Source organism: Mandrillus leucophaeus, unplaced genomic scaffold (genome assembly GCF_000951045.1).
Source record: "Mandrillus leucophaeus isolate KB7577 unplaced genomic scaffold, Mleu.le_1.0 Scaffold27, whole genome shotgun sequence".
In the NCBI taxonomy this organism is placed as follows: Eukaryota; Metazoa; Chordata; class Mammalia; order Primates; family Cercopithecidae; genus Mandrillus; species Mandrillus leucophaeus.
Window position 1 is genome coordinate 5555330 of NW_012102809.1, and position 23053 is coordinate 5578382.

General features: G+C 44.2%; 1 protein-coding gene across 3 annotated transcripts in view; it reads right to left on the reverse strand.

Annotated features, from left to right (window-relative positions):
• The window catches only part of LYRM4 (LYR motif containing 4), a 216047-nt gene that overhangs the window by 84693 nt on the left and 108301 nt on the right, over positions 1-23053 (reverse strand). Inside the window, exon 3 of one of the 3 annotated variants that reach the window (XM_011984588.1) lies at positions 9632-9758. The exons of the other annotated variants lie outside the window; for them this stretch is intronic. Within the exon in view, the coding sequence (XP_011839978.1) occupies positions 9675-9758 (84 nt within the window). The 3' untranslated portion in view covers positions 9632-9674. The remainder of the gene's footprint in view (positions 1-9631; positions 9759-23053) is intronic. 3 annotated transcript variants of the gene reach the window in all.

Sequence of the window (23053 nt, forward strand, 5' to 3'; positions counted from 1 at the left end):
GGTACTTCGTGACCTCTAAGGATGAACACTATTCCATTGCGTGGATATACCACATTTTGTTGACCCTTTCCTCAGCTGAAGGACATCTGGGTTGTTTCCATCTTTTGGCTACTGAAAATAGTGCTGCTGTGAACATACGAATACAAGACTATGTTTGAACCTGTTTCAATTCCTTTGGAGTGAAAATGCTGGGTCATATGGTAATTCTATGTTTAACCTATTGAGGAAGTGACAAGTTGCTTTCCACACATGCCAGGATTTTACCAGCTTCCCAGGTGAGTGTAATGTCTGGCCAAGGCTAAGAACCAAGTTGGTTAAGACAGGGCTTTCAGTTTTTACATAAGATAAGCAAGAAAATAAAGATAAAATCAGCAAAATCCAGATAAAAGAACTGACTTCTTCAACAAAGAAATTATAAGGAAAAAGAAGAGCAAGGAAGAAAAAAACATACACATGGGCCTATAGATTTCTTTTAAAGACCTATTACAGACAGATCACCCAGTTTGAAAATTGGTGATATTTGTGAGACATTAAAATTTTAACACTTTGTATTTGATGATATTAAGGAATTAGTATTATTTTGTTAGTTATGATAATGGTATCATAGCTATGTTTTAAAAAGAATAATCTTTTCAGATATGTACCAAAATAGTTTAATATGAAACGAATACACATTTTCTCAAAACAATACGTGAGAGCATGGGTAGCTGTAAGGATGAAAAAAATACCAGCTATTGATATTACAGAGTATCTAACTCTGAAAAATGGGTGATGGATACACAGGACTCATTTGACAATTCTACATACTTTTGTATATGTTCACATTTTTCCATAATAACAGGCTAAAAAGCAAAAAGTCTTAGTCATTGCAAACTAACAAATTGGGGAAAATGTCATCAAATGTCTATTTCAGAGACCTCATCCCTATTCCTTCTCCTTCCTCTCCCTTGGTAACAGCACTCCTAGGACTGTGACGAGTGCAGATCACTCCAGGTGTGATTTTCGTGGGAACGGAATTGCCTCCCTAGGTGGCCTTCATTCCCTCTGGATGCCTCAGGCCTGTCTCCTCCAAAGACAAGAACTTTCTTTTAAGTTTTCCTGCTAAATACACTCAAAAAAGCTTTCTAGCTCTAGACTTTCAAACAAACACAATAGTGGTGTGTGTGTGTGTGTTTGTTAAATATACAAAACACAACATGTACCATTTTATCCATTTTAAGTGTACAGTTCTGTGGCGTTAAGTACATTCACACTGTTGTACAACCATCAACAGCACCCTTCTCTGGAATCTTTTCATTTTCCTCCATGAAACCCTGTAGCCATTAAACACTAACTCTCCGTTCCCCCTCCCCTCCAGCCCTTGGCAACCCCAATTCTACTTTCTGTCTATAGGGGGACTCTAGGGACCCCTATAAGTGGAATCATGCAACATTTGTTTCTTTTATGGCTTACTTCACTTAGGACAATGTCCTCAAGGTTCATCCTTGTTGTGACATGTGGCGGAATTTCCTTCCTTTTTAGGGCTGAGTACCATTCCATTGTATGGCTACACCACATTTTGTTCATCCATCCATCTGTTGAGGACACTGGGTTGCTGTTGTGAATAATACTGTTGTGAACGTTGGTGGGCAAGTATCATTTTGAGTCCCTGCTATCAGTTCTCTGAGGCATATATTGAGAAACGGAATTACTAGATCATTTGGTCATTCTATTCAATACTTTTAAAACCAAATCAATATTCTTCTAAGTGATAACTTGGCCCATTTCCTGCTGCTTTTTTGACTGGGGCTGGGTTGAGGGTGGAGAAGGGAGAAGGCAGGCTAATGTAGTACTTAAGAGCCTGGGGTTTGTTCCAAGACAAACCTGGTTTAAACACCTGCTCTGCCAATCACTGGCTCAGAAACCTTGGGTTTCACCTAACTCTGTAGTCTCAGTTTCTTTACCTACAGAATGGGATAATATCAATTTTACATAAATTAGATGGTATTTATAATGTCTTAGTACAACGCCTGGCACACAGCATTCAATTAATGGCTTCTAGTAATTGATTACTTCCCTTTCAACAATCCCAGGTATTGTCAAAGACGGTGGCATTTACAAATGCGTCTCACAGGTCCTAGCCACGGTCTGTGGTAATGGCATGCTAAACCACCCCAAGGAGCAACGCCTGTAGGAGGAGTGGGTAGACTTCCTTCATTTCCTGTGGCAGAGGGCTCTGCACAGAAGAAACTCTGGTCTCTTCCTGATGTCTCTTAACAGCTTTATGGAGATTTAATTCATACACCATCAAATCTATCCAATTACAGTGTACAATTCAATGGTTTTTAGTATATTCACAGTTGTGCATCCATTACCACAATCAATTTTAGAGCATTTTCATTACTCCCAAGGAAACACCACTCATTAGTCACCTTTCAAATGTCCCATCCTCCCTAGCCCCTGGCAACCACTAACCCACTTTCTGTCTCTATGCATTTGCCTATTTTGGCCATTTCATAAAAACGAAATCATACAATACGTGACTTTTTGTGTCTGGCTTCTTTCCCATAGCATAATGTTCTCAAGGGCCATCCATGTTCTAGCGCGTGTCAGTGCTTTGTTCCGTTTTACCACCAGTAATACTTTTATTGTATGGCTACACCACATGTTGCTCATCCATTTATTATCTGATGGCCATCTGAGTTGTTTCTACTTTTTGGCTATTGCTAATAAAGTTTCAATAAATATTTGCATGTAAGTCTTTGTGTGGACATGTTTTCATTTCTCTTGAGTATACATGGAGGGATGGGATTGCTGGATCACACTATCTCTTCTTTTTAAGCCTCAACATAGAATTGTTGCTTCTAGGATCTGTCAAGAGATTACCAGACAAGCAAACACTAAGTTCTTGGAATCTGGCCCCACTCCTCCACTTAGTGAGAAGCTTACAAAAGTGTTCAGTTGTGTACTTTGTAATCTCACTGTATTGATACTGAGCATCATCTCTGCATGCAGTTCCTCCTCACAAAGGAACTCTGGTGTTCTTTAAATAATGACTTTGCTACCCAGCTGGTGATATGCCTCTATATGTCTACCTGTATTTAAAATAATTTTCCCTGGATGATGGAGATTTTAATATTCTGCATCTAATGTCCTGTGACTCCATCTGAATAATTAAAACCACCCACTCGATTGTTGCCCTATTCTCAAAGAAGAGAGGATTCCTGCTCTTTTGCAGACATTTCCACTCAGGTCACACACTGGAGTAAGAGTTGACAAGGCTTTGAGTTTGCAAGCTGCCTGTGGCCAACACCCAAATTATCCTCATCTGAATGTATTTTTGAGGGAGGATATGGAGCATTCGTCCTGCCATTTTTGCAAATCACAACAGCCAAGTCTTCTGACCCCTTTCCACTGTGTTACTCATAGACTTGAAGTGGTGCAGACTTAACTTTGACTTTGGTCAAAATGTACTGGGTATGGTGGTGGCTCCACAAGTCGCCAAGAAAAATACAATAGTGCTGCCTTTCAGCAGGTCAAAAAGGATTCCAAAAAGACTAACGGTAGATAAGGGGCTCTCAGAAGGTTTCATGAAAGTAAATTTCATGATGACAAAAGAAGACATTTCTGCCAAGATTTTATATATAGAAGAAAAGATATTCAAAGGCCAGGTGTGGTCGCGCACACCTGTAATCCCAGCACGTTGGGAGGCCAAGGTGGGCAGATTGCTTGAGCCTAGGAGTTTGAGACCAGCCTGGGCAACATGGCAAAACCCTGTCTCTACAAACAACACAAAAATTAACCGGGCATGGTGGCACACGCCTGTAGTCCCAGCTACTTGGGAGGCTGAGGTGGGAGGATCACCTGAGACTGGGGAGGTCAAGGCTGCAGTGAACCATAATCATGCCAGCTGCACTTCAGCCTGGGCCAACAGAGTGACACCCTGTATAAAAAAAAAAAAAAAAAAAAAGTGTGTGTATATATATATTCGATAGTTTTTCTTAAAGAATTTTTATCAGTAGCCAGTAAGAATAATTACTTTTTTTAATGACTGACTTCTAGACTAAGTCTCAAGAAAACCTTATATACAATGACATCTGTATATTAAGGAATTCTAACATGCTCCCCCCTGAAAACACAAGAGAATATCAAGATGCAATAGAAAACAAACCTGGTGGCAGACATGACTATGGACTTTATGCCTGGGGGGAGAAAAGAGAAAAAACTAAAAGAAAGTTAAGAGTAAGAGTTAACAGAAAGAAAGAGGTCTTTGGGATTTCAAACAGAAGCAAGTGTTAGAGGTGTTTAAGACAGGTTAAAAGATAGAAATGAGATTAATCCTTTACACATAGACATTTTGCTCTTCAAAATCAGGTTAATACTTTGAAGTCTTAAAGAAAGTCTTTTGAGCAATCAGAGGACTTCAAAGTGATTGTTACACATAAGCCTAAAAGAATTTGATCTCAAAAGAAGAATAATATTAATGTTCATTGAGTACCTACTATGTTCTAGGCCCTTACGCTAGGTACTTTGTCGATGTAATTGAATGTCGTCCTTGTTAACATTCTCGGGAAATAGGTCTTGACATCTCTGTGGTAGGAGAAGACAGGCCTGGAGAGCAGAAGTAGCTTGTTCTGAATGACAATAACTGGTGAGTGGCAGAGCAAAGTACCCCTGTCAGCCCAATGCCTCTGATATTCCCAGGCACCGCTGCATTTCCACCTCGCTAACTGGAGAAACACCAGCAACTCTGGAAACATGGTGAGCATATCATATCCAGAACTCGGACTCTGGAAACATGGTGAGCATATCATATCCAGAACTCTGACCAGTGAAGGCGCAGGCTTCATTCAAAGTTAGGCAACAGGATATCAAGGTTCATTCATGACACAGGTCACTCTGTATTTACAAATACACACTGGAGTAGGGCACGGACGAGTATCAGATAAAAGTTAATGTTTGGCTCGATTTAAAACAGTAGCACTTGACTAGTTTTCGACATTTTTGCTATGATTGTGTTTAATATTAACAAGATATTGTTAAATTAGGGTTAGCCTAAAGCTGCCTCTTTACATATTTTAAAGGTTTCTGTGTACATAGTGAACGGTAACCTAACTGGATGTGTTACACAGACTATAATCTACTCTTGTGCTGATCACTGAGCTTTGGCTACCGGCAGCCAATTGTTCAAACTGCGCTCAAATACGGCAAACAAACAAACTGTAGCCAGTCTGGCTGTTTAGCATCTCACTTCCATTTTCTGTACGTCCTTTTCCTTTTTTTTGCCTATAAATTTTCTTCCAGGCTGGGGTGTGGTGGCTCATGCCTGTGACCCCATCACTTTTTTTTTTTTTTTTTTTTTTTGAGACAGGGTCTCGCTCTGTTGCCCAGGCTCCAGGGCAGTGGTGTGATCATGGCTCCCTGCAGCTTTGGCCTCCCAGGCTCAAGTGATCCTCCCACATAAGACTCCCAAGCAGCTGGGACAAGCACACCACCAATTCTCAGGCTGAGGCAGGTGGATCACTCATGCCCAGGAGTTTGAGACCAGCCTGGAAAACATGGTAAACCCCCGTTCCTCCCAAAATACAAAAATTAGTGGGCCACGGTGCTGTGCCTGGCCCAGCTACTTGGGAGGCTTAGAGGGGAAGATCACTTAAGCCTGGGAGTCCAAGGCTGCAGTGAGCTGTGATCACACCACTGCCTCCCAGCCTGGGCAACAGAGCGAAACCTTGCCTCAAAATAAAAAAAAAAAATCTTTCAGCACATGACGGTGCTGGAGCCTCTCTGAACCTATTCTGACTCATAGGCCGCCTGATTTGCAAATTGTTATTTGCTCAGTTAAACTTGGTTAATTTGTCTAAGGTTTTTCTTTTAACAATACTTAAAACAAAATAAAGCTTAACTAAAATTTGAAAAGATTGAAAAAGTCTGTTTGGAGGAAGGAGTATTTAAACCTGTACAATGAGTATTTCCAAAGGACATAAGGTTGTGGCATTGCAGGACACCAACACAAAGGTTTGGATACACTATGATGTGCTTTCTGTACTTTACAAGTCAAAAGTACTTAAGCGCATTACAGGTATTCACAGTGTGTGGCTGAGGATCCCATTTCTGGAACCTGGAGTTGGGCTCGGGAAAGTCAGTTTGGGCTTCAATTTGATTTGCACTTAGGAACACGTGAGGCTTATGATTTCCTAGATTCTTAACCATTCAACAAAAGCATGTTAAAAATGTAACATACATGCTTAAAAATGGTTAAGAAGGTAAATTTTATGTTACGTGTATTTTGCCACTATGAAAAATAAAAGAGGTAACACAAATCGAAACCAAAATGTAGACGCTTTCCCTTTTCCTAGACTGTGAGCAGTACTGACTTCCTTATGCCACTTCCACCTCCTAAATCACCAACCAAATGGCTTTAAAAGCCTTCCCACTTGTTTTTCAGGTGTCCAGTTCTATAAGTATTCAAGCATTGTTTCTCTCTTTAGAAATCAGACCAAGAGCCTCTATGTGTGATTATCACTACCACGACCTTTGGTTATAATTATTTTGGATGTTCAGCTTTTGAATCTAATTTTCATGTTTGAAAACCTGTACTTTCATAACAGTTGAGCACTGATCACATTTGTGGAAATAAAAATAAGATGGCACTGTTGAGGGCACTGGCCCTTCACAGGAAAAATGCAGATGGGAGAGATGGGGTGGTATGACTCAGGGTCCTCTTTGCTCATGTATTTTCTATTAAGAGGATGAGGTCACAACAGTAAAGTAGACTGCCTTAGGTCATAGGATTGTAGCCTGATTTATCAGTAACTCGCCCTCTGTCCTTGGCAATCGCTTGGCTTCTCTGTGCATCAGTTTTCTCTTCTGCAAAGTGGAGAGTATGCTGATTTCCCAGGTCCCTGCTGCAAAAGCCACTCAAGCTTCTATCATTCCACAGAAAGGAAGACTTCTTCAATAGCCCGGGCAGGAACTTGTAAACATAGGATTTCTTCTGCCGACTCACATGTCCACAGTAGCAGAACAGTACTGGTGTGGGTGAAGGAACCTCATTATGTCAAAACGAACACTACCATCAAACGTGACAGCTGGAAAGAGTTTAACTGATAATTGAGTAGACCCTTCATTTTACAGAGCAGGAAAGGAAAATCCCAAAAGGCCAAAGAGCATGACCAACGTCTCAGCACTCACAGAGGTCAGAGCTGGAAGGGATTCTAGAGTTTTTGAGGGAGGCTTTTCCAAACTTTTACCCCCTCCACCAAACTGAATTGTGACCCTCACTACCACTGAGACATATGCATCAGGATACAAAAAAGGTTAAGAGAAAAGGTTAAAGTTTCCAATGACTTGGTTTGCAGCTCAGCCTTTTTGTTTCCCAGAAGAAGAAACTGAGATCCAGAGAGGTTAAGACCAGGTCAAACTACAAACCACAAGTAGAGCCGACCCACAAACGCACCTATTTACCCAGCACAAACCCACGCCACGATCGCTGAGGGTCTGTGACAGGCTGCCCTGCTTCTGTGCCTGTGTGGGGGGATGCGGATACGGGTGATAAGGGAACTGGTGTGGCAGATGGTATTTTCCAATGCTTGTCTTACAATGACTGGACCCTCCTCTATCGAGAGAAGGGGTTTATCTTCTTCTAAGTGAACCTGGACAGGTTCTGTAACCTTGACAGTGGAGGTGACGCTGTACAACTCCTGAGGCTATGCCGTAGAGACAATATGGCTGCTGTCTGGCTCTCTCTGCTGGGACTCTTCTTGCCCTTGGAACCCAGCCGCCACGCTGTGAGGAAGCCCAGGTTACAGTGAGGCCATGTGTGCTACGTTCCGGCTGACACCCTGGCCAGACTCCTGATCACAGCCAGCATAAACCTCCAGACAGCTACGTAAAAAATGATTCTTGTCCCCAGCTTTCCAATCTTCCAGCTGAGGTCCCATCACTGTGGAGCAACACAAGTCCCCCTCGCCATGCCCTGTCTGAATTCTTGACCTGTAGAAGTGGGGTGTGGCAATAAATGAAGATTGTTCTTTGAAGCCACTACGTTTTAGGGGATGATTTACTGTGCAGCAATAACTGATACATAAGGTCCTTAAGTTACCAGCCATCGTTAGATTTCTTGATTTTCATTTCTACCATTCAACCATTCCCCACCCCCTTCTACTGTTTACAGTTAAAGGCCATGAACCTTTTCATTTTTTCCCCTTAAAACCTGAGACATGATTTTTTCCCTAATGACTTAGCCTGTGTATTAGGAGACGACGTAAACCGACGACAACTCTTTGGGGCTCACAGCCATGCCCAGATTTGAAGAGCCCAGGATGCTTTACCTACGGCTGCCTCGGAACTTCCGTTTCTGAACGCCTCTCCCTAAGGAGAGCAGAGCCATCCCTAGCCACGGACCCTTGGCCTGCTGGCCTCATGCAGATGTCTCCCAGAAGGCTGCTTCGTGGGCTGGTCCCCCGTGTTTTCAGTTTTCAACAGCACCCCTATATCCCTGCCCCACTCTGACTCTCCATGTGGCTGCATTCTGGATGTGCTCTGTCAGCCTCTCAAGAAGTTGGGATGCCACATGTATTGGTTCAGAGCTGCTGAGAGATCAGTGATGCCACTTCATGTTCACAATGGCTCAGGGGCGATCCCGACAAGTGACGTCTGTTAGCACTGTAGGGCCTGTGGCCACACTGAGGAGGCCAAGCCCTGCACCACGAGCGGATCTTCTGTGTGAGAGGAGTCTGATGCCGTGTCAGCACACCACTGTCATTCAGGGAACGGTGGCCAACCTTACACAAATTTGCCTTCTGGCTCCAGTGACTTACGGCAACCTTTGGGGCACAGTTTCGCCACTGGGGATGGTCTTCAGGCCCATAATTGTGTGACTGCGTGCTTACACATGGGCAAGTTTTACTGGCAACGTTAATAATTCCTATCTCCTTAGTATAATATATTGGTGACTGTGATACAGACATCGGGAGGTTGACAGACACAATAACAGGACCTGTTACAAAGACAAACTGAGTATTGTGTCCTTGGCCTTCAGATGTGTTTGTTATCAGGCCTAAGCTCAGACGGCCTGATAGTGCACATAACCGGTTAAAAAAGCCAGGGGGAAGAAATCGGCTTTGTCATCTCTCTCCATCTTGCTTTCTCTGTCCTCCCAGAATTTTAGAGTGCTAAGGGTCTCTTCTGAAAGCCTCAAAAACACAAGGCAATACAGCTTTGATGGAGGCAAATTTTACAGCAGAAGAACCTGAGTGCCCCAAAGGCTGCAGGAACAAAAAATACCAAAGAGCAAGAATGAACAGCATGAGAAAGCATGTGGCCAGCAGATGGCAACAGAGGCCTTTGTGAGCTACTGGCTGCCTGGTTCTGAAGTGCTGGAAGGTGGCTCTTCACAGCTATTGTATAAGTGATTTATGTATTTGGATTCTGCTCAATGTTATATATGCATTACTGAATAAAACATTCACAGTGTATTTTCCACCAGCAGCAGAGCTCCAATTCTAAGCTTCTGAGGTCTAATTCCCAGGGCTCAAAGGAGCCTCTGACATCAAACTGCTTTCCTCCCTGAACAGCTATTTCATACTCCAGAAAAAGAAATGCTTAGAGAGGTGAGAGTGATCTGATGTGACCACGTAGTCAGAATGCCCACCAACTCTGTGTGAGGAAGAGCAAACGTCTGTCAGGTGGTTTCCTCAAGGCCAATGTGTGCAGGGCTTCCCCAGGCTCCGGCTGCTGTTCCCTGCCTTCCTCCTGGTGGCTGTGCCTTGCTCAGCTACCTGCACTGAGATACAGGTGACTCTTGGGTGAGCGCTGGCCTCAGCTTGGACAAGAAAAAGAAGTGGCTTACGTGAAAGAAATATGTCAGGTGAGGCTGGGCACGATGGCTCACACCTGTAATCCCAGCACTTTGGGAGGCTGAGGCGGGTGGATCACGAGGTCAGGAGATCGAGACCATCCTGGCTAACACAGTAAAACCCCGTCTCTGCTAAAAATACAAAAAAAACTAGCCGGGCATGGTGGCGGGCACCTGTAGTCCCAGCTACTCGGGAGGCTGAGGCAGGAGAACGGCAGGAACCCCGGAGGCAGAGCTTGCAGTGAGCTGAGATCGCGCCACTGCACTCCAGCCTGGGTGACAGCGAGACTCTGTCTCAAAAAAAAGAAATATGTCAGGTGAATTTCCCAAACCAGATATTTAATCAGTCAGCTACCCATGGCCCCAGGAGCTGGGAAACCACTTCATTCCTGCCTGGGAGCAGGAGCTGAGTGTGTCTGGGGGCTGCAGTGCGGCGCTCACTCCCAGGCCGCCTGGCCTTCCCTGCAAACCTCCGTAATCCCTTCCCGCAGGTGTTTCTGTGAGGCCACGCTGGGTGACCTCCGAGGTCTCCTTTAGGTCTGTGTGCTGAGATGCTTTGATGTGACATGGGAAGCAGGTACAGGCTACAGAGTTTCTAGCAATGAGCCCAACATGAGATTCAGTGTGATGGGGTGGCCCCCAGAGAAGGACACACTTCCCTGGGAACATATTTGAGAGGTAAAAGGGCAGGCCCCATCTCCAGGTCTGGCGCTGGAAGACAGTTCCACAGAAAACAGAGAACAACGGGCACATCCCTGTGGAAAACACCAACCTGGCATTCCAAACACACAATGCATGTGTTGGCATTCCGTCTTTAGTCACTAACAGGTCATATGAGTTGGAATCTGAGGCAAGCTTCTCCTGCTCTTTTCTCCCATTTGCTCCCCACACTTGATTTCTCTTTTAGAACAAAGGAGAGAAAATGCAGTTTTGGTGAGTGGAGGAGCCAGCAGCATCTACAGCATTTCCCCCAGGTGGAGGCATGCGCCTGTGTAAGCGCCTTAGCTCACTGCCACTGCAAGCAGTGCTGTGAAGTCGGCACTATTATCGTTCTCATTTTGCAGGAGGGGAACTGAGGTTTATAAAGATTAATAAAACATGTGCTTAATTTCACTTGGTTAATATGTGGTGCAGCGGGAACGAAACCCAGCGCCTGACTCCGAAGTCAACGCTCTTCATCACTGCGACGGCGAGGGCGAGGCTGTGGAAATTCTCTGCCACACCTAAGGCCCCCTACCCACCAAGTAACAAAAAAGCCTCATCGAAAAGGAACGCAACAGGACCCCAGCCTTATGAGGAACAAACATCACAGGAGACAAGGCTGCCAGGGAGGAGGAAAGAAAAATCATTTCCTGTTTTCATTCCTCTTGCCTATTCATATGAAATGGTAGAAAACATCAGAAAGATCACCAATATGTCTTTCACATATGCCCACTTCATGTGGTCTTATTTACACCCACGGCTTCATCACCAATGCTCTAGTAATACTGACTGCTAGATGCAGGTTCCTAACTCAAGCCTGCAAACCAGCACATTCAGCCTTTAAATCCCCTCCAGAGTTCCTGCATTTCATTCCATTCCCTTCCCCTTGGCACTGTCTTCCCTCAGCCGCCAAATGATCTCTTGCTTGGAGTAGGGTTCTGCCTGGACACTATGCCTCCACGATCAACTCCGCGATTAACTGTTCTCATGATGGCAATTTCTCCAGCACATGTATACATCCGATGACATTGCATCAGTGCTCCAGATATTCTAATGCCACCTCACGGCCCATGGTGCTTGCGGCACTGGATTCAGACCTGCCTGCCTCAGCACGGGCTGTGTCTCATCCAGCACACACCACAAGCCTGTGAGTTCGGGGGCAGTTTAGTAGCCTGTCTCCCTTGTTCAGTCCTAGCAAATGAACGGCTGAGAACTCCATGAATTGTGCGAAGTGCTGACGGGTCCCTTACTGATGCCCTGTCCCTAAGGAAGCTTGACTCAGAGTAAAGAAGGGGCCTGTGCTGGGTCTGTGTTTCCATCTTGCATCGCATGTTATCTTCTGAGGGGTATTGTTATCTTCATGTTTTTTATTGGTGAAAACACAGAAATGCCGAGAAGTTAGATAGTAAACTTTTATGCAGTCCACAGAGCTGGAAAAGGGAGAGCCAGGATTTATACCCCCAGGCAGGACCTGGAGTGCTTGTGAAACATGATCCCGCTCAGTGGCCGATTCCACAGCTGCCCTCTTTCCTTCTCAACACAGCCCCAGTTTTCCCCTGAAGTGGGCCTCCTCCCAGCCTAGCCCCAAGCCATCAATCTTGCTCGACCTAAGGCTGTTGTGGTGCGGTCCAGCTACCTGTCCAGTGAACAGCTTAGGCATAACTGTACACCACAACTCTGGTCAACGTGGCTAGAGGAGGGGGTGCCTGGGCCTTCTGCAAAAGGGTTCTCTGCTCTCAAAAGAAGACATAAGTCAGGGGCTTTTCTATTGTTACTGTTGGACACTGCTAAACCGGAGCTAGGAGGTCGGTCTGTGGGCAGACTCACTGTTTATAAAATAATTCCAATACATTCTCACATCAGGGATTGAGAGAGAAAGTGAGAGACCATCAAAGATGGCCATTTTAGGTCAATTTACAGAAAAGCAGAAGGGCATGTAACACTGGGATGGATGGAACGATTTCCCCATCATCTATCCCCCCAGAGGCAGGGGCTTTTCCTACTTGGGAGTCAAACCCCAGTGGCCTGCTGGAAGCCACTGGTACCAGGCCATTGGTATTACTTGAGTAGAATAGGGATTTATGTTTTCATGATGCGCCTAATTGGGTCACAGGTAAGCTTTGTTGTGATGTTTGTGTTTGAGCCCACAAAAAAATTTTACAGTAATTTAAACCTATGTGTTCGATATGAGCTCATTTTGTTACCTTAACAAAACAAGGATGTGCTGGGATTTTCTTTTCTTTAACCAGGTTAATGACTCTAGGAAGTAAACATGTGTAGTCATGGTCTAGCTCAAGTCACTCATGTCATAATATTTTAACCTGGATTTTGGGTTAAATAATGGAAAAAGTACCTAATTAGGCTACTAATAAATCACTTCAGGATTTCACCTAAAATGTCAGTGACCAGAAGTAGATGAGTATCCTCTTTCCCTGAAAACTGAGGATCAATGTGAGGTTACAGTTAAAACCATGAGTTATCAATGTCCATAGAATATACTGACCCTAGGTAAGTAGAAGAGGTTCTTGAATGGCCGGGTGCGGTGGCTCACGCCTGTAATCCCAGCACTTTGGGAGGCCGAGGTGGGTGGATCATGAGGTCAGGAGATCGAGACCATCCTATGAAATCCCATCTCTACTAAAAATACAAAAAATTAGCCGGGCGTGGTAGCGGGTGCCTATAGTTCCAGCTACTCAGGAGGCTGAGGCTGAGGTGGGAGAATGGTGTGAACCCGGGAGGCGCAGCTTGCAGTGAGCCAAGATCACGCCACTGTACTCCAGCCTGGGCGACACAGCAAGACTCCGTCTCAAAAAAAAAAAATGTCCTTGAATTTGCTTAACCAAATTTTATATATGCTCATGTGACTACCTGTTTTATACATGGATTCCTTTTAATCTCTGAAGGAAGACAAGAAACAGAGATACTAAAATTCACAGTCATAAAATATTTCCCTGTAGAGACATCCATCTTCCCTTGCTTCTCTCCCTACTGCCTAAAGTTGCTTTGTTAGCAGGCCAAGTCAGACTTGGTCAACTGGGGGGTGAATTAGGCCCTTCTGTCTCACCGCTCCTTCCTTTTTAATTTTCCCGAGGAAGTAACAGTGTGGTAGTTATTAAGCTAGATTTTCCTGGAAGCTCCAGGTCTCATTAATAGCTGCATTGATGAGGGATTATTGTCCGACTTTTCTTTTGTAAATTAGTGGGCGACAGATTCCCTCCACATGGAGCGGGAAAACAATCTCTGTCTTCTTTTAGTTCCAGAACACACCAAGCTCTTTAGCACTCAGGGTCTCCGATAGTCTGTCCCTGCCCAGGCCACCTGCCCTCCCCTCCTCTCCCTTTACCTCACCTTACTCATCGCCAGGTCCCAGACTAAAGCGCTCTTGCTCATAGAAGACATCTGAGACGGGTGTCCCTGCCACCCTCCCAGCCCATCCTTTTGAACAGCACTTCTTACAGCTGGTGGTGTTTTACTTACCCGCATGCTCATCTGTTGAACATTGGCTCCCAGACCGACTGAGGCACTGAGGAGTGGATGATGCAGACTTGGTCCCCATCCTCTGCAGTGGGTACCGAGTCTCCATCATCCACTACCCAGTGCCTCAATATTCACTGAAACGTGAAAGCAGGAAGGAGAAGCAAAGACCTTTACGAGCCTCAAGACTATCTGACACCCAGATCAACAGGGTATGCAGGACTTCCCTGTGCTGTGTGGGGCAGAATTAGAACTCTGAATCTTAATCCTGAGCTGGGCTGGGTATATGCCTTGAACAAATCATGGTGCCTTCTAAATATTCTCAAGTGCAAAACATGGATGAGAAAATGAGAAACGTTATAGAAAATTTTTTTTAATGAAAGAAAGAATTCATATTAGGTGACAAGTAATGACCTTTACACACACACACTTCTCTCTCTGTTTATAGTGACCAAGAAACCAGCTTCCCATAACCTTACTAACAATAATTCTTGAAGATGACAGTCTATTGTTTGAAATCATTTTCCATGTATAGTTGGTTATATGAAAGATATAATGAAATAACTGCTAATTAAATCTATAAATATACACGTAAAAATTACCTTGCCATTTGCAGTGCACTACCAAGTATAAAATTAAACGTGGTTCTGAATTTTTCCCCTAGAACTCTAGTTTTCATTTCTTAATCGTCTAGAGTAGCTCCTTTAATAAAATTTCATTTTTTGACATGATGCTTGTTTGATATTTTAAAACTGTACTTTAAACCTGAAATTTCACATTAATTATTATATTTTTAGAACTGCAAAATGACACCGTATTTCAGATAAATTATTGAATGAGTAATATTTAGCCAATTTCGCTTTCTGTTGCATGTACAGTTCTGAGTGTTCATCAATATTCAATGAAATCTCCATTCGTATGTGTGATATTTTCAGTTTTAAAAAATAAGCAAACTAGGCACTAACGTGGTGATGACACTAAATGAGGACCTGAAAGAAGCCCCGATATGTGGGAAAAGCCTGCTAACAAAGATGTACTGCAACAGAAAGACCTCACAGGAGAGGCCCTTCAAGCCAGGATCAGGATTTTATGGCATCAGCTCATTAATTCCTCCAGGTCCCCAGGACACAGATATCAAGGATGGTGTCTGGCTCATTATCTCAGACACTGAAACTGAGGCCAGGGAGATTTTCAGTGTTTAACCAAGGTCAGACAGCATGTCGCAAAGCTGGGATTCAAACCTCGTTACATGTCTGCTTTCAAAGTCGTGGCTCAAACCACTGACCCTTACTGCTTCTCAGAGAGACATTCTCCAGAATACTCTAGGATTAAGGGAAACATTAATCTAAAAATCTTGGTATGTCTTCTGGAGGGTGGGGGCGGAAAGAGGGACCCTGAAGCCCCTGATTACCGTGGAGATCAGGACATCAGAGGGCTTTTTATATCTTAAACGTTCTGATTGGATTAATAAAACTAAGAGATAATAGAAAATCTGGACCAAATTATATATAAATTGTTTAGATACATAAACATCAGATACACAATTCCACTTAAAAGCATGCCTGTCCACACATGGACACACATATACACAACAGGCAGGTGCAAGCCATTCCCAGAACATGTCGTCTGACTAGTTCATCGTGGTACTAAGTTTGTTACTCCTCTGAATGATTTCCTACAAGCAAAACATCCATCACTTTAAAATAATGTTAAGAAACTCTAGGATAATTGGAAAAAAGGGCAAACGTCAAATGTTAAATCTTTATGCACAGAAGCAGATGAATGCAGCAGCATGCCTCTGGCATTCCCAAGTCCTCGCTGACATTCAGACAGTCACCCTTGTTTCAGGCTAAAGTAATGCAGGGTATTAAGAGGCAGTAATGCACCGCAGCCCATCTGTCCCATAAAAGCTCAATATGTAAGCTTTGTAGAAGGCAGGTGATCATTAACCGTGGTGAACCAGGTGTACATTATTTTAAGCAACTACATTCTCGACCTTTATTCTCAAAGTTTCTAATGGCAAACGAACCAACAGAGAAACCAACCGTATCTGCCCTCCTTGCAATTTTTTTCTTCTTTTGGAGTCTGATTTTCCCCTATTGCTGCACCTCCTTTCCTTCTCTGTTTAACCAAGGCTGGGGACCTTAGACCATCAGGCCTGGGTTCAAGTCTCAGCTTTGCCATTTATTAGTTCTGTGACCATGGATACCCTGGTTTCAGGTACTTTCTATGAAAATGGGATATAATAATGATACCTCATAAGGAAGTGAGGTCTGAGGTACGCAAAATCCTGAGCACAGTGCCTGGTACACAGTAGGCCCTCGCTAATTGTTAGCTATTAACATAATTATTCTTTCTTTGTGGTCTCTCGTTTGGCCACCTTGAAAAGCATCTCAGATAGCAAATGTGCACATGCTCCGTGAGCGGCAAAGTGCCACGCATTTACTAATTCTCAGTCGAGCCTCCAGCTCTGCCCTGCAATTGTGTGACCCCTGCACACTCAGGCTCTGACCACTGTCTTGAGTTTTAGAATTACAGCTGAAGCAATCTCTTGCAGCTTAGAGTCACTAAATTCAGAGTCCTCAATGTGTTTCTAAGGTTGGCTCCTATTCCTGAGTTTGGTATTTCTGATGATACAGCCTTTACGAGAATGGTATAGCATTCTCTTCCACGTCTTCTTTTCTCCCTTCCTGACTTTTAATCTTAAATTCAAGCCCCTTTCAGCTTATTTAATTAGTGTCTACACTCGCACTCTCAAGGCATGACTGGAGGTGATCTTTACCTATTTAACTCCAAATCTTCGGGGGCTCCAAAATGTTTTTTTTTTTTTTGGGACGGAGTCTCACTCTGTTGCTAGGCTGGGTTGCAGTGGCGCGATCTCGGCTCACTGCAACCCCTGCCTCCCGGGTTCAAGGAATCCTCCTGCCTCAGCCTCTTGAGTAGCTGGGACTACAGCCGTGCGCCACCACGCCCAGCTAATTTTTTGTATGTTTAGTAGAGACGGGGTTTCACCATGTTGGTCAGGACGGTCTCTATCTGTTGACTTTGTGATCCGCCCGCCTTGGCCTCCCAAAGTGCTGGGATTACAGGCGTGAGCCACCTCGCCTGGCCTCCAAAATGCCTTTTAATTAACGTCTGAAGTCTCTGCCTGGCTGGTGCCCCTGTTCACTGGGTTTGCTCCTGCTGCTTCACAGTTGTTGCCTCCAGGAAATCCTCTCCGCCAAGTCCTCCCATTTCTAGGTCCTTGAGCAAATGGCTCCTCTATCAGAAAATGCATATCCTACCCTCAGTGGCATACGCTATCCCCTTTATCAATTCTCTGAGCATTTTATCAGGAGGCAGCATGTTCTAATGGAGAAGGAATGGGCTTTGAAATCAGAAAGGCTTATTTCGAAATCCTGGCTCAATTTACTAGCTGCATGACTAGGGGCAGATTATTTATTCTCTGAAGGTTTGATTCCTTATCTATAAAGTGGCATAATAATATCCACCCTACCAGATTACTGTCATAATTAAATTAAAAGTCCATTAATTATCAAAGAGAGTCTTTAGGGCACAGAGGAAAGCGTCACAAATAGAAGATAATTTTTCCATGTCCTTTTCAACCGGTATTTTTCACGTTTTGCTTTCTGGGAGAATCATGTGTGCCCCCATTTTGTCTCCCTGGCTGGATGACAGGCTCCAGGAAAGCAGGATCTTTGTGGAATTCACTGCTGCATTGCTCACAGCATTGAGCAAGCTCCCAGACATGTGTGATTCACACAGACTTGATGAATGAATAAAAGAATGATACCACATTCTTGTCAATATATCACTGGAACCACTAAGTATGGGAACTGGAAAGGACCTTAGAGATAAATCATTGACCCAATTTCGTTCTATAGCTGAGGAATACGATGCTGAGAAGCTAAGCGGCTTGCCCATGGTTAGCATGCCAGTGAGCAGTGGCAGACTCAGCTCTGTGCTTCTCCTGCCCTGCCGAGCTGCTTCCCTGATCAGCCGCAGGGAGGTATGTGATGCCAAAAGCATGTCCTAGGAAAGTGGTACCTCCCTTACAACTATGCCACTCGGGGAAACGCCTACAAACAATAAACAACACACATGTACTGTCTTCAGTGCCGGCACGACGCACTAGATTAAATAGGGAATGACAGCTGGCTTTTAATAACCTGCCATCCTTCTAATATTTTTTTAAAAAGCATACCCCACCGTACCTTCTTTGGTGAAAATGTCCAGTCAGAAGGCATGGCTGGCGGAGGCAAATGGAGAAGTGAGGCAGCCCCAGCTGCGTGTCTGTCTCCGGCCTGGCTGTTCCCCTCTGGTCTACACCCTTCCTCCCACAGCCCCGTTACAAAGGTCTGTTTTACTCACTGCCTGAGCTGACGCCTCGCTACGCTCATAACCAGCGAAGCTAACGTGCTCATGGGAACTGTTCCCAAGGATGGGACTGCATGTTTCTGGGGAAAGCCTTCCTCTCGGGCCTCCTTTGTTGTTGGCTGGTAGGAATTCTAGGCCAGATCACGGGGCAAATGGAAACACACGGCAACACGTTACCCACTGGCCTGTGCTGACAAACTTGCTGCCAGATGAGAAAGGCATAGAGTGGCTTTTATAATGATAGCATTTAGAATTTTATTTATGTGACAACTACTATATCCTTAGCAGCATACTTAAGGCCGCTGGGCTTGCAGTTTCCTTAAATGAAGGCAGTACGTACCTAATTCTTCCTCTATGTCCCATGACTGTCACAATACACTATGCTGTCAGTTTTGTTTCTGTTGAACTGCTGGTAATCTTATTATTTTTTGTGTGTGTGTGAGACAGGGTCCTGTTCTGTCGTGCAGGCTGGAGTGCAGTGGTGTGATCTCAGCTCTGCCTCCGCCTCCCGGGTTCAAGCAATTCTCGTGCCTCAGTCTCTTGAGTAGCTGGGATTAGAGGTGTGCACCACCATGCCTGGCTAATTTTTGTATTTTAGTAGAGATGGTGTTTTGTCATGGTGGCCAGGTTGCTCTCAAACTCCTGACCTCAAGTGATCCGTGCACCTCAGCCTCCAAAAGTGCTAGGATTACAAGTGTGAGCCACTGCACCTAGCGCCCTTGGTAATCTTAAACACGACTAAGACATCAGGTCCTAACACAGCAAGTCTCTTGTGCCTGCCTAGCTGGGCGGAGAGAAGCTGGACATCTGGAAACTAACTTGATGAAGTGCTGCTGTTCAGTGTGACCGGGGGTAACTCACAGAACCTTCCAGAGCCTCAGTTTCCTCTTTTGTAAAAGAGGCAATCACCAGTACCATGTGCAATACCTTCTTCTGATGAGTAAAGCCATGTGAAATACACACGGACACTCTCGGAAAACCTGTGGTTTTCAACAGTAGTGCTCATCAAAATCATCTCTGTAAATCTTCAAAAATACATCCTGATGTGTAGTCAGAACTGGCAACTACCGTTGTGTGGTGCTTGACAAATATAAGGAATTATTGATATATTGATATACAGAGTAACATACCAAAGACAGGTCTTTGGTATGTTACACCTCTCAGAAGTGTGTATGTTCCAAAGTATTATACACGATCCCTGAGAAATACACATTAGTTGACTCCTGTGGCTAAGGAAAAACAGGCAGAGAGAAATGTCTTGAGATACGTTTGGAGGCAGGCTGGACAAACCCAGTGTTCTCATTTCACACACAGTTCTCCAGAGGAAATACACAGATTTATAATCTGTTATTGAATATTGATATAATGCCTGTTCATTAACACGCAAATGAAATGACCATATATGCTGTGAATACAGACAGATACAATGAAAGACTCTAATAATTCTAAAACAGCAAACAAAGAGCCTGTCCCTTAGAAGTTGAACATCCCAGACAAAAATGCTAAATTGCATCAATAAACCCTGAAACGTCCTAAATAGGGACACATGGAATGCTCTGATTGTACATTACTGGCTCTTCCCTAAATCTAGTAAAGAAAATTACCTGCTAAGTGTTATCATAAATGCTACAGAAACATTTTTCACCTAAGCTATACCAAGAAAAAAACTGTATAAATTAGATATTCTAAATCTTTAAGCCACTAATTTTAATCAATATCAGTCTGGAAGTTTTAAATGACTTTCTCCTGAACCTCCCCACCCCACAAGTAATTATCAGAAACATCGATTTCATTCCATATATTCAATCTTACAAGTTCATAAAATATTAGCCTATTAAGTTAACATAAAAATGTAATGCAGTGGAATGAAACAGCAGAAAGAATTCCACATAACATCTGCAAACTGGGTCTACAGAAGGTTGATTTGTAATATTTCACTGACCACCCCTCTTCCCCCACCTCCAGCTCCCAAGCCCCAGGGTGGGTGAGAAAGGAGGTTGCAAAGGGGATCCCGTGCTGGACAGAGAGTGGCATGCAGGATCTACGATCACACAGGACACGGATAGAAACATCACAAGACAACCCAACACCTCATACAGATTAAAAAGAAAGGCGGATTCACAAAGATGCAGTAACTTAACCCAAATTACACAGTGTCAGAGGGGGGCGTCGGGGTTCAGGTCTCCTCACCCCAGGCCTGGGACTTTTAATCAACAATGCCATTCTAACAGGATGGTGGATGGGATGGATAGATGGAGCAAGAGTGACACAGAAGCACTGTTTCTTTTCCGTACAGAATCATCGAGTCCCCTACCCTGCCTACTGTGAGACTGAACTTTTATTATTATTATTTTTTTCAGATGGAGTCTTGCTTTCTTGCCCAGGCTGGAGTGCAGTGGTGTGATCTCAGCTCACTGCAAACTCTGCCTCCCGGGTTCAAGCAATTCTACTGCTTCAGCCTCCTGAGAAGCTGGGATTACAGGCGTGTGCCACCACGCATGGATAATTTTTGTATTTTTAGTAGAGACAGGGCTTCACCATGTTGGTCAGGCTGGTCTGAACTCTTAGTCTCAAGTGATCTGCCTGCCTTGGCCTCCCAATGTGTTGGGATTACGGGTGTGCGCCGCTGAGCCCAGCTGAGATAGATTACTATCAAATACTACTAGAGAAACATAGGACAGTTTTCAGAGTCCGCCTTCACTAGGCTATTAGGCAGTTCCCCAGCCACCGAGATCATATACACAGAAGGAAATTACAGATGCTGGTAAATTCCGTCATTTTTCAGGAACTGGGTTTCACTGGCTGTGGGTACTGGGAAGGCGGGGTGGTCATGCCAACATTTATATATCTTTTAAGGACGATACGTTGCTGTACTGGGATGTCAGGGAACCAGCCTACCAGAAAACCAGGATTCTCACACTGGTCCTGCCATTTTTCTGTTGCAAAGTGTTGGGCCTGTTTTTCTTGGCAGCAAAATATATGGATAGCCTCTCCTAGCTACTGGGAAGGTTCACATGTTAATGTCCGGAGGAGCACTTAAGAAAGTTTAAGGCATTAAGCAAAGCAAAGGAAAAAACACAGGTCTTTGGTAGGTTACACCTCTCGGAAGTGTGTATGTTCCAAAGTATTATACACGATCCCTGAGAAATACACATTAGTTGACTCCTGTGGCTAAAGACAACAGGCAGAGAGAAATGTCTTGAGATACGTTTGGAGGCAGGCTGGACAAACCCAGTGTTCTCATTTCACACACAGTTCTCCAGAGGAAATACACAGATTTATAATCTGTTATTCAACAGTCATTTTCTCAATAGGATGGTATCATCTGTCTTCTGAAGTGTTTGCCAAAATAGGAGGCAAAGAGATAGAATGAATAACCCTTATCAAATCCAGGATGATGAAATGAAGTTAGCTCTGAAGAGGAAGACTGTGCTCCCAAGATACAGCCTAAGCTCAACACGCAAGGCAGCCGTTCATAAAGCTGAGGCTCACAGCCCTTCTCTGCAGCGTGGTCCAGAGGCGGCTCCTTCCAGCAAGGCACTGTGCTTCAAGTGGAGAGCCCTGGGTCCTAGGAGAGGACGTGGGACCACAGGCGCCTGCTAGTGGTCCAGGTCTTTGGAGTGGCTGGGGCAGGAACCCATGGTATGTATGTGTGCAAGAGTGTGCCTGTGCATTTGCTATACTGAACTCATCATAGCATTCCAGAACACAGTGGCAGCCAATCCACTAGTAGCAAAAAGAATATGCGGGGGGCAGAAGCCAGGATAGAAGGGCAAAGAGATAAAAAGGAAAGCAATGGTGCACGTGTGGAATGGCTGGAGCTGCCCATGCATCTTGAAGGACTTCCAGTCTGGGTGGGTGACCTGTGGAGGCTCCTTGCTGAGCCGCCTCATGTTCTAGGTGTCATTAGAATAATGCCCTGTCTCAGATTTGTTTTATGCAACCGAAATCCAGATCTCTTATCATCTGTTTTGTGCTAAAACAAGAAACAGAAACACCCAGCTCTTCTTCAGGAAGGGGTGGTGGCGGGGAAGATGGATAGGAGAGTATGGGTGGGAATCTGTACTGCAAGGCAGTCCTGACTTCCTAGGGGCAGCTCTGCAGCTGCTCATGAACCTGCAAGGGTTTCAAATCACAATAGACATGATGGGAATGTCACAAGTCTCCCCTGAAGCTCTTGCTTTAGCCCAATTCCATCTTTTTCAGAGAAAAATAAACACAAACCTCTCTGGCCTTTTGAGTTTTTCCTGGTAAATAAGAGTAAAGCAATGCTAAGCCCACGTTCCAGAATTTTCCCCTTCAAGCCAGATAAACAGTACTGAGCTACAAGGTCAGTGAGTTAGTGACCCTAGCAAAAGAAAGAGGAAAGCATTCTGTTCTTTTAAGAATATTTGCTCCTTTATAAAGAGTTACTGAGTGAAAGCACTCGATGTGAAAAAGTATTTTCCCTAGATCATCAGGAATAGCCTAGTGTGGCAAAAGTTACCATTTAATGCCTACACTTTATGACACATAATTTCACTTAAAAACATGTAAATAAATAAGGACTTAGGTATCTGCGACGGACTATGATGCAGTACTCTGATAATTGGTAGTTTATTGCCAGGTTCGGATTGTAGTTTATTTGTCAAGGAAGATCCACAGCAATTACTTCTCATACAATCA